General features: G+C 35.6%; 1 protein-coding gene across 8 annotated transcripts in view; it reads left to right on the top strand.

Moving 5' to 3' along the window:
* beta-Spec (spectrin beta chain) overlaps positions 1-17,518 on the top strand; it is a 68,705-nt gene that overhangs the window by 26,003 nt on the left and 25,184 nt on the right. For all 8 annotated transcript variants that reach the window (XM_033477893.2, XM_033477890.2, XM_076527408.1 and 5 more), the window contains exon 2: positions 16,299-16,487. In XM_033477893.2, the coding sequence (XP_033333784.1) occupies positions 16,352-16,487 (136 nt within the window). In that variant the 5' untranslated portion in view covers positions 16,299-16,351. The remainder of the gene's footprint in view (positions 1-16,298; positions 16,488-17,518) is intronic.

Raw genomic sequence — 17,518 nt, 5'->3', positions numbered from 1 at the left:
ATGAATACAAAAAACATCAACTAGAAATTGGTATACTGGACAAAAAGTGTGGGTAGTTTTAAAAACTGCATTTCGCCATTAACACTGTTAATTGTAAGGCTATCGTGTAACAGGCATTTCAACGACCGAACTCACTAAGAGGATAATTTTCTTCTAAATAATAATTTCGAAGGAACTTGTTACGTTACATTAATCCAAATAATTTGCAGGATTACGGCGATGACATTATTGTAGCCTGCGAACAATTGTTTAATAGGTTTGTAACTGTTGGCATTACGATTTTAGAGAAAGCTATTCGAAAACTGCTGGTTTGTTGCCGCTTTGCACATGAAGCCGTTTCAACTGTAAATCTAAATTAACTTTTCTGACTTATAGTATTTCCATTTTATACGACAAAGTGCATTTCATGCACATGAAATTTGAGTTTTGTGACTCATACGACAGTTAGACTTTTAACAATCTCTTTATATCTAAGCTTCGATAATATTTATCATATATTATCTATATAATATTTATATTATATATTATCATAATATTATTATTATTATTATATTATCTATATAATATTTATATTATATTGGAACGTGATGTAATAATTTTAGTGGTGCCTCTCAGAGTCACCACTCGAGTGCAAAGGGTTAATACTGATTTACTAATGAATGACATTCAACGTTTTGAATTTTATCCAGTATTTCTATTTTATACGACAAAGTGTATTTCATGCACATGAAATTGAGTCTTGTGACTCATACGACAGTTAGACTTTTAACAATCTTTTTATATCTAAGCTTCGATAATATTTATCATATATTATCTATATAATATTTATATTATACATTATCATAATATTTATATCATACATTATCATAATGTTTATATTATATATTATCATAATATTATTATTATTATAATATTATCTATATAATATTTATATTATATTGGAACGTGATGTAATAATTTTAGTGGTGCCTCTCAGAGTCACCACTCGAGTGCAAAGGGTTAATACTGATTTACTAATGAATGACATTCAACGTTTTGAATTTTATCCAGTATTTCCATTTTATACGACAAAGTGTATTTCATGCATATGAAATTGAGTCTTGTGACTCATACGACAGTTAGACTTTCAACAATCTTTTTATATCTAAGCTTCGATAATATAAATATAGGGATTGGCAACTAACTAATTGCCGATTTGTTCAATGAAATAAAAAATTTCTTTTTACTTGGAACGAAGTTTAATCTGTAATGTATTTTCCATTTTGTTCGATGACCTTTTGCCATCTCTCTGACAACTTGAAAATTCCACGCTCGTAGAAAGTCTGATCCTTTTCGGCCAAAAACTGAGTTAAGTGAGATTTCACAGCGCGTCATCATCATTAAAAGTTTTATCACGAAGGGAGTTGTCCAGGGATCGAAATAAGTGGTAATCCGATAGCGCGAGATCAGGGCTATATGGCGGGTGTAACATCAATTCCCAACCAATATCCATCAATTTTTGCCAAGTGGACAAATACGTGTGCGGCCTAGCATTGTCCTGCTGGAAAATCACACCTTTACGATCGACCAATTCTGGTCGCTTTTCCTTGACCGCTGCATTCAATTTGTCCAGTTGCTAACATTCACGGATAATAAAAAATAACATAATAATAATAATAGTAATTTTATAATATAACATTTACGGATATCATAAAAATGGGAGTGAGAGACATCTATAACTGAAATCGGCAATTACTTAGTTGCCAATCCAATATTATCGTGGAACGTGATGTAACAATTTTAGTGGTGCCTCAAAGTCATCATTCGAGCGCAAAGGGTTAATATTTCGCGATGCAAGACCTTTTACGATTTCATATAGCGAATTTTTGACTTTTGCCCTGCGGATCGGACGCTGTGCGCCGGGTTGTAACTCGGCACGTCCATGACGTATTCGCGCGGGCAGCCTAGCAAAAATCCAAGGAAAACCACAGTAAGCGGATACGGGTGTCGTTCCTTGACGGGTGACAATTTCACTGCCGCCTCGGTTGAAGACGACGACGAGAAAAAGATGCTGGAGCGCGGGGTGCGCCGTAGGGCGACACTGATACCTCTCGGCTGCTAAAAATCGGTCGTAGACGACAGCCCGCGTCTCCGGCCGACGATGAAAAATAGACCGGCCGGCCGTGTGTCCCTCTCGAACACGTTATTTAACCTTTGTTCGGGGAGTGGGACTCCAACAAGGTCACGGATACTACCCGATGTGTCGGCTACTTTCGAATTTTGCGCGCGTCCCCTCAGAGTTATTCCAATCTGAGCGTGATCCTCCCGAACGCATCCGATTAACGGTTTGTACTACCCAGCCGTCGAAGTGAATGAACCTGATCGTAGTATTTAAATTGACGAACGTGTCAATTTGTTCATCCTCTGCACGTACTTACTCGCGAAATAGTGTAAGTCATGCTCTTTAATCGTTCGCCGTTCAAAGTGTTTCCGCATTTTTACTTCAGAATTCGCTATAATATTATAATTACACAGTGACAAGCAAAATTTATAAACACATACACCGTATGGTCTCGTGAAAATGAAAAATGAATTTAGGTGATTGTAATCGCAAGGCGAATGTTATTAATAGACTCCGGATTTGTATGGAAAATAAGAAATGTTTCCGTTGGTTGCATGATACGGAAGCAACGTGCATATTGATTTGTATTCTTAATAATTTGAGCGAGTTTAAAGCAATGCAACAACATTATTTAATTCCTTAAATGTTTTTCCTGCTATGAATTTTATATATTCATTTTTGACGTAAATGCACAAAAACCGCAGTCTACTAATTAAAGATATGCAGTAGTTCATTTTTACATATGTTTACAATATACGGAGTGTCCTTCGAAAATAGGAACTACCATGGGATATAATTGTACAATTATTTCTCCGTTTATTAGCTGGTTTAGCCGAGCAATAACGTGACACTGTTTAGCGAAGATAAGAAACGCAATATACACTCAAAATTATTGTGCAAGCGAGAAATGAGGGGTTCCTGAGGTCATTTGAAGTAACTTTTTCCTTAGCGAAAATCCAATCCGCGGCTTCGTTTGCGAGTTATTAAGGAAATACATAGACCAATGTGAGATTGCGTACGGCTGACGCCCCGCCCTTGTCGCTGCGTTAGACGGCCAACGCGACGCGGCATTGTCCGCAAGGGCGGAGCATCGGCCGCACTTGCTCTTTGGTCCATGTTTTTCGTTAATAACTCGTAAACGAAGCCACGTATTGCATTTTCGCTAAGGAAAAAGTTACTTCAAATGACCTCAAGAATCCCCCATTTCTCGCTTGTACAATAATTTTGGGACACCCTGTGTACGAATAATATAAAAATTGATTGTCTGTATGCCGTGCAAACTAGAAGCATTATAAAGGGTAAGTGAAAGTGGACGAAATATTAATTTGCGACTATTCTTTGACAATAATGTCAACATAAATGAAAATGAACCGTTACGCAATGTTAATTACGTTCACCTTGTAATTACAATCGCCCAAATCCCAATCGATTAGTTAAGAAACTGACAGCGCGATCTTTATTTTCACGAAGCATGTGGCGTGTGTATACACTTCTGCTTCTCACTGTAATTCTATCACCGTCCCATATGCGACTTCACGACCTATTTAGAACAGTTTAGAAATGCTAAAGTTATTCTTAGCTACCGTATAATTGCCACGTTATTCATGAGCGTATTGTAGATCGGCAAAGTAAGTGGCAGTTCGAGTACACAAGTATACGAAAGCGCAAAAGTTAACGTCGAGCTTGCCTCGAGATTGAACCGCAAAGGTTTGAACAAAATATAAAGTATAATCTAATGTTGAAAATATTAGGTCTACCGGAAAGAGTTCTGTCCGATAGTGTCACTTCAAGTTTCAATTCATATGCACATGTTGATTTGAGACATGTACGACTATCTCTCTTTATCATTGCATTTACACACATGTACTCTCCTAAATAAACTGAAACAAAGATGTCTCGTGTCATTATTAAGCGAGACGCGATCGTGAAAACATGGCTACCGATGATAATGCCAGTCCACATGCTGCTTTGGCGACTCGTCAGAAAATCGCAGAGCTAGGCTGGCAAATTCTGTCGCATCCACCATACTCCCCAGACCTAGCACCCTCCGATTATCACTTGTTTCTCTCTTTGCAAAACCTTTTACAGGAAAAAAAATTCAAAACTGAAGCTAATGTCAACCAAGCACTGGTTGAGTTCTTCGCCTCTAAAAATAAATCATTTTTAAAAAATGGCATTTACAAGTTGCCATCACGCCGGCAAGAAGTCATAAGTAACGATGGAAAGTATATTCTACAATAAATATTATTAAACGTATGAAAATTGTGTTATATTTCGATTAAAAAACGGACAGAACTTTCCGGTAGACCTAATAATTACTCTGTTTTCGTAGAATATTTTGCACGAAATTGTATTGGCACAGATTTCACGAAGCAATCGTTAGCGGACAAAGATCTGGAGATAGCCAAAGGCAAAATAGTTGTCTATCATCAATGTCTTTGAATTTGTCATACTCACGGACGTAATGTACGAGTTTCTATCCACGGTGACACACTAAATGGCGAGCCAGTCATTCATGTTTCAACGTTGCAAAAGGAATTAGTCGACTAGCCTCGATTCTTACCTACTGAATAATTTTTCGCGCACGTAATCTTATTTGTTCAACGATAATTGTAAGATCAGCAATTCGAATTCAGTAAATCATTCTCTTTTATTTTATATGGCGTTATAGTTGCAACTTCTTTAAATTGCCCAAAACGACTTGAATTTCTTCTTTTTTTCCAAGATCATATTATCGGCTACTTTATCGAACAATGAGTATAAAAATGATTGAAAAATAGCAATCGGTTGGAATAATGGAAAGAAAATAAATAAATATTGTTCTTTCGACTTTTTCATCCGATCTTACAGCGAACATTTAAACAACGTGTTCCGTAAATCTTCTAAATTATAATCAATCTATATATTATTATATTATTATTATATATATATATATATAGATTTGATTATAATTTAGAAGATTTACGGAACGCGTATTGCATATATTCTAAATATACAATATATACTGATATATACTGATACATATACTGATACAAATTTCATTCATAGTCAAACATCTCAAACAAAAAAAGGAAAATTAAAAATTCCGGACTTTTGGTTTGACTTTCAAGAAAGTTATTGCGCATTTTATAAGCTGTCCGTGTTAGTTATACTCTGCATCCAGCGATTTTCACCGTACGTCAGCATTCTAGGATAAGCAACACGACCTTTCGTCCTGTTTTGCTGCGTGTCGTTTTTGCAATTAGCTCCGAAGAAACGAACGCTGAGAAGAAACGAGATCAAGATGCGCGAGATACGCCGCGTTTTCTTTCCGACCTGATTTTCTCGTTGGAGTCCTCGAGGGATCGAAGGTGCCCGCCGGTAGAACAGAGAAGAATGTAAAACCAGGAATAAAGGAAGGAGCACTTCTTAAGTGTCTGGCAGACACTTACGGTGAATTAGGAGCAATTACACGCAACCAGCGACATACTTAATGAGAATTGCCGAGGAGCGAGAGAGAGAGAGAGAGAGAGAAAGGGAACCGAGGGAGTAGGAAGATTAGTGCCTTTGCACCGTGTGGGCGGAGTGAAGTGAATCACGAAGTGAACGACACGATAATCGGGGAACGTTGACTGGACTCGGCGTGCTTTCCGTTGAACTTGAATCAACCAGAAAGTTCCGTTCGAACTCCGTCCGAGATTGTGCGGGGACCGACCTGGAAACGACGGAGAGATTCGGCATCGAACTCTGGTACATTGGGGAACTTCGTAATTCAGTTGCTTGGAAAAGAAAAAGAGGGCTTGTTAGGCTTGTTTCAAATTAAACTTTTATTAACGTTGTCGTTAACGCGACTAATTTATATTGTTCTATTGGGTTGGCAACTAAGTAATTGCCGATTTGTTCAATGAAATAAAAAATTTCTTTTTTCTTGGAACGAAGTTTAATCTGTAATGTATTTTCCATTTTGTTCGATGACCTTTTGCCATCTCTCTGACAACTTGAAAATTTCACGCTCGTAGAAAGTCTGATCCTTTTCGGCCAAAAACTGAGTCAAGTGAGATTTTACAGCGCCATCTTCATTAAAAGTTTTACCACGAAGGGAGTTGTCCAGGGATCGAAATAAGTGGTAATCCGATGGCGCGAGATCAGGGCTATATGGCGGGTGTAACATCAATTCCCAACCAATATCCATGAATTTTTGCCGAGTGGACAAAGACGTGTGCGGCCTAGCATTGTCCTGCTGGAAAATGACACCTTTACGATTGACCAATTCTGGTCGCTTTTCCTTGACCGCTGCATTCAATTTGTCCAGTTGCTAATATTCACGGATAATAAAAAATAACAATAATAATAATAATAATAATTTTATGATATCACATTTACGGATATCATAAAAATGGGAGTGAGAGACATCTATAACTGAAATCGGCAATTACTTAGTTGCCAACCCAATATAACAACGACAAGATTGGATTTATTTGAACTTAGCACGATTTTTATTGTAATATATGCTGGAATAAAAAAGTTCGTATAAAAATTTCTGATAAAAACATTTTTACGATATCAAGGATTCTAAAAGAACATATCAGAAATCAATCATTTTGATTATTTCGGTAGTTCCAAAGTGTTATCTCTGGCGTTATGAAATTCTAGTGTTATGAAATCATTGTGATGGATCAGGCTCACAATTTAAAATACGACATCTCTCAAGAATCACGTAATAATGTTAATCGTTATTTATATCGTTATCAATAAGTAATTTAATATATTCATTAATTGTAATTGAATCTTTTTTTTCTTATTAGCAATCCAATGAAATTTATTATAACTTATTTTAACTTATTTATTATAACGGTAAATACATTCTCCAGATTTGCATTTCTGGCAAATTTTCGAGTTTCACCTTCCCGAAGCTGCTGTCAATTCTATAAAAATAAAAGTTTCGGGAATTTGCACGCTACATTTAAGACGATACATCTTTGTTGGTACATCAACCGGAATATTTTCCGGTTGATATTAAATATCAACCAACAAATATTGTTAATATAATATATTTATATTATATTACATTATATTATATTATATTATATTATATTATATTATATTATATCATATTATATTATATGATATCATATTATATTATTATTTTATTATATATTATATTTTCAGTGATATGAATTTTTCAGAATAATTTCGTCATTCTGCAGTATGTATTTCGTTTGGAAAAATACTGGAACATCAAGCTGCAAGTTATGCTTTTGCACCTCGAGGAAATAAGCATTTCTCATTCAGTGAATTATCTCCGAAAACAAAATCGGAAACATATTTTTATACGTCTCTCTTTATTCGCCCCCTTAAACTATTGGGAATGAATCATTCTGTATTTTTGTCGCTCAAGGAAGCTGGCGATTCATCGTGAACCCAATATACTAGTAAACCGGATGAATCAGGATCATTCGAAAGTGTTTTAAACAAATGCAGGATGATTCAGTATTAATGAACACTTAATTTCTAGCTTTAAACATGAATCGGCGTGTACAGTAATTTCTCCTTAATTCGCGTTCATATTGAGCACAAAAATGGATAATTTTGGAAGATAATTAATATCATTAATCTTAACTTCTCAGGATTTGTCTTGTTAAATAAATTGCTTTCATTTCAACGAGTTCTGTGGCATCTGATTGGGCGATCAACGTGTTAAAGAATTGAGAGAGCATTCAAATTCAAAATTGTTCCGATACGATAACATTTCGAAACTACAATGCTCGATGGCGGCGAATAAGACAAAATACCGCTGATTCGAGTCGCACCGTGGTAAACAATCGATGGGAGCAGCTAAATGCGAAATAAGAAGTTCTTTGTCCATCGAAATGGGAAGAAAAGATTCCTGCACCCCTCTTCAAGTCCAGAATAGCCTATCGGTAACATTACCTAGAAACCTACGATAGCAAGATCCGCTATCTTTGATTTACGTTAGGTAGAAATGAATTCACTGTACAGATATATTTATTATATTATTATATATATAATAATAATAATAATAATAATATTTATATAATATAATAATAATATAATATAATAATAATATAATATTAATAATATAATATAATAATATAATAATAATATATATATATATATTTATTATATATATATATATATTTATTATGTATATATAACAAAATTATTCGCAAATGTCTTGAACGATTGCTTGCAGTTAATGGCTACCATTTGCACAGAGTAGATTTCGCTCGCACAGGTCGCTTTGGAACCGTCGAAACAGCAAGGGACATTAATAAGTGATGAACTCACTCGACCGGGTCATCTGATTACTTCTAATGGTGTGCCCAATTAACTTTAATTTTGACTTCACCTCCAAATTTATGAACAAATTGGGCGGTCGCAATTTGAAATAGCAGAAAGTTGTGAACAATTTAAATATGCCGATGTCTTATTTTCACCACTTTCAGCAGATATAATTATAATTAATTAACATGTTAATAATGTTAATATTAATATATTAATTATGATTAAGATGCCACCGATTTGTATACAAAAATATATTTGGTAGTTTTTTTTTATAAAACTCGAAGTTGATAAAAGTGTCGAGCGTACAAAATCGAGACAAATTGCGATTATTTTACGAAAAATATTGCGCAATAATCTTGTAATAATAAATACACCCTGTTAAAATTAAATTAAAAAAAAAAGAAGCAGACATACGCATGTTTGAAAAAAATGCGCGGACAGTTCGACAGTAAATTATTGCGATTATTTTACGAAAAATATTGCGCAATAATCTTGTAATAATAAATACACCCTATTAAAATTAAATTAAAAAAAAGAAGCAGAGACATGCGTATGTTTGAAAAAAATGCGCGGACAGTTCGACAGTAAATTTGCAGCCTGAATTTTAATAACACAAATTGATTTATTTAGTTATAAAATCGAAGGCAGTTTTACGTTTTATCGTGCACATTTTAAGGTAGACACAAATTTACAGATTTGATCTTCCGACATATTATTTTTTCATTGAACGGAACGCTGCGCCCCCGGTGCGCATAGTCTCGCCCATATGCGAGTTTCTCGACGGCAACCAGCAGCGTAGGAAGTCAGCCGATTCCGGTGTCGGGGGAAAAAGCGTGCCACGTTCGTTCGATCCCCGTTGCCACGCCATTGGTGCATATTTCGCACGTGTGACATCATTCGCGTGATGTAATCGCGCGTCGAGGAACTCCCACTCGCCTCGCGAACGTAACGATACGCGGCTCTCTACGCTACAACCTTACTGAAAATAAGCGGTACATGCACTTGACAATAGAGCCATGATCGCGTTGCTGCTCGTCATTGAGCTGCCGAAGAAGTCCCTCGGTTAATTGTTGTCCATCGATTCGATTCCCGAAACCTGCAGCCTCGCATCGTGTTTTCCCCGATCATAGGTTTCGACCCAACAAAACATCTTCTAGAACCAACGCACGCTTCTCAACTCCGCTTTCGTGCCGCGGAGATCAATATTTTCACCGCATTCGTGATTTCGCTAACGCTCGAAGCGAATTCGCCGATACTTGGAAACAACGAGAGCGACACGAATTAACTAATCATTTGGCGAAAACAAAAATTCGAGAACAATGATAGGACAGGTAGATCGCTTTCGAAAATTCCTTTTACAATGTAAAGTGAAATAAACGTTGATTTAACAACGCGTACGATAATTTGTCGAGCGGAAAAGGGCGCCTCGATTAACAAGAACTGATAGCATTTTTGTTATATTTTTACGAGGAATCTTTAGTCGAGGGAAATTTTCTTCAAATCCTAACTCTTTTATGAAATAAAAAGAAATCTAAATAAAAAACCTTTGCAGTCTGATGATAATAATCATATATAATAACGAATTGTCTAATATACCAACGAGAGCGACACGAATTAACTGTTTCTTTGGCGAATCGGCGAGCTCACGAAACAAAAATTCAGGTAGATCGCTTTCGAAAATTCCTTTTACAATGTAAAGTGAAATAAACGTTGATTTAACAACGCGTACGATAATTAGTCTGCGAGTGATAATTTGTCGAGCGGAAAAGGGCGCCTCGATTAACAAGAACTGATAGCATTTTTGTTATATTTTTACGAGGAATCTTTAGTCGAGGGAAATTTTCTTCAAATCCTAACTTTTATGAAATAAAAAGAAATCTAAATAAAAAACCTTTGCAGCCTGATGATAATAATCATATATAATAACGAATTGTCTAATATACTTATATAACGATAAATTGTCTAATTAAGGAAATTTATTTTAAATGTAGAAATTTAGTTTAAATGTAAATTCACGCCTCCGTGTGAAGAACGAGCTCAAATATCGATCAAAATGTGATCGGGGAGTGGTCGGTGTGTGTTGGTCCTTAATCAAGCTGTTAATTAAAGGATCATCGATACGTAGGGACTAATGTAATTAACGAGACGCGGCGAAATAGTCATCTCAGTCTAAAAGTAACATTCTCGGGAGACGGTTGCGGTACTCTTGGACCTTCTGCGAAGAAAACGCCGGTTCAGAAATGAATAAAACATGATGTAGCTAGTGACATCATCGCCGCGATCGGATAAATACACTTTTATAGCACGCTAGGCATCGAAATTACGTGACGGAGTTAGCGGAGATGGTTTCTTGGCTCTAGAGAGAGAGAGATCAATTTGCTGATAAAATTAGTTTCATTTTCGGCAGAGGACTTGCGTGGGAACGCGTTTTCGACCGACACGCGAGCCGATCTCGATTTCTACTTGTGCGAGCGATTTTTCTGTGAAAATACAGTAATTTCTTCCTAATTCAATTTGCGAATGATTTGGGAAGAGGAGCCTTTTATTGCTTAGCTGTGTTGGCAACTGTAAAAATGAGCCGCAAGGCGAAATTGTCCATTTTTATGCGCAATCTGTGCGCGAATTAGGCAGAAATTACTGTATTATGTCGTAGAAAACATGTTCGATTTTATGATGCCAATGTTAATAATGTGTTTTGACCGAGAAATACTATTATTATTATTATTATTATTATTATTATTATTATTATTATTATTATTATTATTATTATTATTATTATTATTAGTTTACCGAAACTGAGAATGAAATAGAACGTAATCAAAAGCATCCTACGACTTTTTACATTTCGGTTGAAACGATTTAAAAATATTATTCCGCCTTTGTTTTCTGATTAATAATTAATTAATAGTTTGCATAACTCGCTTGTTAGTTAACTTACTCGGTAGTTATTTCTATGGCCTCCAAAAAATATCGAAAGCACGTTAAGTTGTTAACAGTTGCACGAGATTTGTTCATCGACGAAAAATATCGATTCCATCGAGTGTATTAGAAAAGAAATTGAAAGCTATGTAAGTAGAATAACAAAAGATAATGTCGTACTTCATGGCAACGAGATTATTGCAAAATCTTTTCTAATGACAACATATCGATTTTAGATTGATAGCCTGAAGAAATCGATATTCGAGACTGACAATATTTTGCCGTGATTTCGGCTCGAGTTACCTGGACGTGTGTGGACCTGAAATGAAGAAAATAATGTAAAAGTCTGCTTTATCAAATGAACGAACTAGTACAAAGCAAAGAAGGATTACTAGCATCAAACACACTCCCAGTGGTTTTGTTTAAATATACTATTGTCTGAGACACTATAGTTTCAAGAATAATTTTGTCGGAGTGAATATTTTTATTACCATTGCTAAAATTCATACCTTGTCGTACTATTTGTTCAATTTATGGTTCCCATTGAATACCTCCAATTCGCGTGCAATGCTATTTAACACTTCGACTGTCGTCATGCTCTTATGCGGATGACGGAATCACCTATTTGCCCAGATTTAAAAACTGATTTTTGCGCTAACGCGCGAAGTTTAATTCCAAAATTACAGAAAAAAGTTGAAGGAGCGATCGCATTTTAATCATTATTTCATGAGAATCCGATCATTTTCGGTGTGTTTTATCATTTTCCTTCGGTAAAGTCCATCCACGTATCTTCTCTTCGTAATAATTGAAAAAACACATTGAACTAAGGGAGCCTTGAAATATGTTAATAAGTATTTTGTCGTGTTAAAATGATCGTTAAAAGTGTGTGCAAAAAGCATACGAACTCGGTGACATTCAATATCAATTTTTCTTCGTAGAAAAGATTGCCTAAGCGCTTCATGCTACCGAGAAGAGAAAAAAATATAGCAACTGTGAATCCTAAATCATAATTTCAATCATCATGATCGTCATAATTTCCTTTTCGCTCGCGGCGAATAATTAGGTCGTTGTATAATTTCTGTCACGTCCCGAGTAGAAAAATACATTAATAAAAATAAATTATTAATTATTAAATAAATAATATTAATTATTAAATAAATAATATTAATTATTAAATAAATTAATAAAAACACATTAATCAAGTAACAAACGAAGTGATCAATAAGAGTTGTTCTTCGAATTTAGCTCCACCGTAAAATGTTAGAATAACAATCCAAAAAAGAACGAAATTATACAACGACCTAGTAGTTCAGCGAAATAAAATGCAAACGGTCCAGCCGCACGAAAACGAAAATTGTTGCTAGCTGTTCCGCAAATTAGACACGCGATTATCATTACTACGAAAGCACGCGCCGTGTTCGTCACGCGCTCGTGTGCCCGTATTATGGAATCGTTACCACGTATACTTTCGTTTTAGCGTCGATCCTGCTTAATTGGAAATAGAAGAAATCGCTGGCTCGATCGCTACCGTTATCTCATCACTTGGCGTAAGATACACAGAGCATACAAGGAGACCACAGATAAGATTGCCGTGCACTTCTTATCTTGCCGAAGGTTGTTCGAGCTGAGCGACCGGTCACTAGAACTGTGCTGCAAATAAAAAAAATCCGATTCACCGAACGTAACGAGCGCAGGGTTTCCGCTTTTAGGTACGAAGATATCTATCGCGCGTTTCCACGCTGCCGGTGAAATGCACTCGTTTGTACGGCGCCGCCGAGTTCCCCCTTTATAAGGCGTTGTCGGATCGAATCGACGGTTCTCGTGCCTGTCTATATTTGTTGGACTTGTTGGAAAATATCATCTGTTTTCTAAAGCTCAGTTTTTACGTTTATGACGGTAGAAAGCTGGCGCTCCTCTTTCGGCAATTGGATTGCAATGGATATACAGTAGATTCTCTCCATTCGCGGCACATTTTTATAATCTCCAATTGTCAAAATATATATAATATATTTGTATAAAAATACTGGTTAGTATTTATATATACTATAATTATATAAATATATTACTAAATATTATATTATTATAATAATATTATAATATATATAATATAATTATAATATAATTAATAATTATATTATTAAATATAATACTATATTTATATAAATATATATACAGGGAGTTTCAAAATTATGTTACTTCCGGGAAATCAGGGGTTCCTGAGGTCATTTGAAGTAACTTTTTCCTTAGCGAAAATGCAATCCGCGGCTTCGTTTACGAGTTATTAACGAAAATACAGTGACCAATGAGAGAAGGCGTACGGCTAACGCCCCGCCCTCGCGACCACTGTCGCTGCGCTAAATGGCCGGCGCGACACGGCGTTGTCCGCAAGGGCGGAGCGCGGGCCCCACTCCATCTCTCATTGGTCACTCATTGGTGTTATTTATTATATTATTATTATTATATTATTATTATTACATTATTATTTATTATATTATATTATTATGTTATTTATTATATTGTGATATTAGATATTGAAATGTTTCCTGGGGAAAGTGTTCTTAACGGTTATAAATATAAAAAGTTCTGACCGAAACAGTTACGAGTAAAACCGTTTCTGATTTATGTCGATCTCGGTTTCAGTTCTATAAAACCGATATTATATGAAATCCGTAACGTTTCCATAAACTGCATATCCACAATTGCTATTCCACAATGCGTATGTTGATTCTGAAAATTCACAAGCCAATCATAGCAGCATGCGGTTTTAATTTTAATACAATTCTGCGGGAAGGGTATGAATATAACTGTTATGTGAACAGAATAGACGAGCTTATTTATGTTCACACAGTGTTTCCCTCTGGAACGCCTTGATAATCGTATAAAATTTTAAATCACGAATTCATTTGCAAACAAATAGATTGGCCGCTCATATTAACTCCGGAAAGACTCGGCTATTACGCGAAAGTCTTGAGTTTATTATAGTTTCGATGAGAAAAATTTCTTTTAATACGTTGGGAGCCACGTCGACCGTATGTGACCGACACAATTTTCTTTCTTTTTTATCAAACTTCGAAAATCGCAGTGAAGCCTCGATTATCCGAATTGATCAAGGAAACACGAGTGTTCGGATAGTAGAAACAATTCCTTGGTTACAATGCTAGACCAAAGATTTACCGACGTGTACAGTGAATAGTGATGCATAATAAAGAATTCGGATATCGGAGATTCGGATAATCGAGGCTCTACTGTAATTTTCATTACGATCTATTAAGTTAAGTAAGTCAAACTTTGTTACAGAACGATTGCAGAAGCAGTCACTTTAATGATCCTAGTATTTTCTACGCTTGCATGATTAATGCACGGTTAATAATTTAGGTCTTTTTTTATAGCACTTAACACGTGTTAACATAAAATATAGTATATTATAAATTACAAAAATGAAAAAATAATATTCCAATATTGATTGATATGCAATATTATGTTCCTTATATATGTGATCTCTAACTGTTATACACTCTATCGCGTGTTTATGCGGGGTGGGGAAGAAACTTTGTCCATCTTAAATATCTCCATTGCGTGTGCTCCTAGGAGAAAACTTTTCAGGACAAAGTTACACTGTTCTGTGGGTCACATCTAATGATAAAACAGAACTTTTTCCAGGGTCATTTTATTAATGAGATTTAATAAAGATTTGAGTTGAATGAGTTCAGAGAGTTGGGTGACTTGAGAGAGTTGAAAGAGTTGGAGGGTTGAGAGACTTGAGAGAGTTCGTAGAGTTAAGAGGGTTGAATGAGTTGAGATAGTTGGTAGAATTGGTCGAGTTGAGAGAGTTGAAGAAGATGAGAGTGTTGAAGAAGATAAGAATGTTGAAGAGTTGAGAGAATTGAGAAAGTTGGAAGTGTTGAGAGTTGAGATAGTTGGTAGAATTGGTCGAGTTGAGATAGTTGGTAGAATTGGCCGAGTTGAGAGAGTTGAAGAAGATGAGGGAGTTGAAGAAGATGAAAGTGTTGAAGAGTTGAGAGAGTTGAGAAAGTTGGAAGTGTTGAGAGTTGAGATAGTTGGTAGAATTGGTTGAGTTGAGAGAGTTGAAGAGGATGAGGGAGTTGAAGAAGATGAAAGTGTTGAAGAGTTGAGAAAGTTGGAAGTGTTGAGAGTTGAGAACAGTGTTGCCAGGGAATTGATGGCGCGTGGGGCTCCCCGGACGTCGCACGCCCACCATCGTCCCTCATTCCTACCCGAGAATCTTGGTCTCTCTAGTGCTGCTACGTATCGCCACCATTACTCCAATTTCAGTAGGTAGATGATTGTGGACCCTGGAACATAAGGGGGGGGGGGGGAGGAATTCTTGCTTAGCCTGGCAACATATGTTTAGAAAATTGTTGAGTTGGGAGAGTTGAAAGAGTTGAGGGAGTTGAGTGAATTTGGAGAGTTGGGTGAGCTAAGAGGGTTGAAAGAGAGATCAACTGATACTAACAACCGATAGTCCGTTTGTGTTTTTGAAACACAACAGCATAGGAATTAAAGGAGGGGTGTTCCGCTGAATTGTAGCATTTAATTAAATCAATCCAGCGATAATAAAGTGTTTCTGTGATTTTAGAGTCTTCGATGACTTTGAATGACCTTGTATAGTACCACTCTTGAATAGTATTCCCCATTTGTAAAACATCGATGACCTAGTAAACAAATTAAGAAAATGATTCTGAAAACAAATTTCTGTCTTATCATTACATATGCCCCAGCGAACAGTGTAACTTTGTGCTGAAAAGTTTTTTATAAGTGTATGCATACTGTAGCTTAATTTCTACATTTGGTTTGGGGGTCGATTTTTTTTATTTTTGCGGAATGTACAAGTGATAATTCTCTGAGATTTAAAAAAAAAAAAACAAGAGAAAGCAATCGTGAATTTTCCATATTTTCTATTCGCTGTGCTCGCGGAGACCGCTTCTTGATTACTTGATTTCTGGAATTAATATTTTATTCTGCTTTGTTTCAGGAGCGCCCTTACGAAGGGTAAGACAGAAGTGAGTTGTTGGTCCGATTGACAAAATGACGACCGACATCTCGGTAGTGCGCGGAGGTTGGGACCCCACGCTACAACAAGAGATTGTCGATGAGTACGAATACGACGGAGGAAACTCGAGCTCGAGACTCTTCGAACGTTCACGAATCAAGGCTTTAGCTGGTATGCATTCTAATTTGTTGTTCGTAGACTGCGGATCTTTATGCGAATTCTCATTTTCATTAACCGTTTCCAAAATATCTAAAGAAGGGAAAGATGAACGCAAAATAATAATACAGATAACTTTTCTCAATATGCACGTTTTCTTGCATTTGGCAAACTAGCATATATGAGCCGTTTATTTTGAAAGTGTTAATGGTAACACTAATTACAATTGAACGGTATCTTTTCATTTTTTTTAAATTTGAAATCAATAAGTTGAGAACTATTGAGATTTGTTCGAGAGAAGTTTTGCTAATTAACGGTATAACAAACATGTTTATTTTGAAAGTGGCGTAAGTCGCTGCACTCAGGAAATTAATTGCGGGGCTTAGTGTAAAAGAAATAGAAACGTATGATAAGTGTGCGTAAAGTATTGTTTTGAATTATTTTCAGTATTTTTAAAAAAGTTGTGATCACTGGACTTATTTTTATAGTGCAGTTTTGTAAATTATATTATAGTGATGTGGCGGCTACCTCCAGACCCGCCAGCAGATGGCTATAAAATGTTTTATAAATTAACTTTAGATGGAAAAGATGAATTTCTAACTTTGGATTTGTCACCAAGGCGTTATTCACAAATAGAAATGGATCCGTTATACGCTGGATCTCGTCCTGTTTCTTCAGCAAAATACAAAGACATGATGAACTTGCTTAATTATATACCCCCCAATATACTACAGTTATTTAAAAAATTTGAAAGAAAACACGATTTCCGAGGATTTAATCACTCCTATTGATGACGAAAATTAAATTGAACCGATGTATTTTCATATAAATTACTTATACTTATATTTCAAAATGTACGAATTATTTTTGTATTTTATGAATATTAAAATAAAAAATACTTAAATCAAACCTTTATATTAAATATGTTCATGGTATAAATTATTATTATATACGTAATTTATTCAACAATTTTAGTAAATCACTGTCCTTTCAAAACATCACTCCAGTAAAATACGTCGGACAAAATTAATATGTCAGTCATTTTT

This window comes from Megalopta genalis, unplaced genomic scaffold (assembly GCF_051020955.1).
Source record: "Megalopta genalis isolate 19385.01 unplaced genomic scaffold, iyMegGena1_principal scaffold0020, whole genome shotgun sequence".
NCBI classification, from domain to species: domain Eukaryota; kingdom Metazoa; phylum Arthropoda; class Insecta; order Hymenoptera; family Halictidae; genus Megalopta; species Megalopta genalis.
Note: the sequence above shows the minus strand (reverse complement) of the source record. Positions and strands in the feature narration are given on the sequence as shown.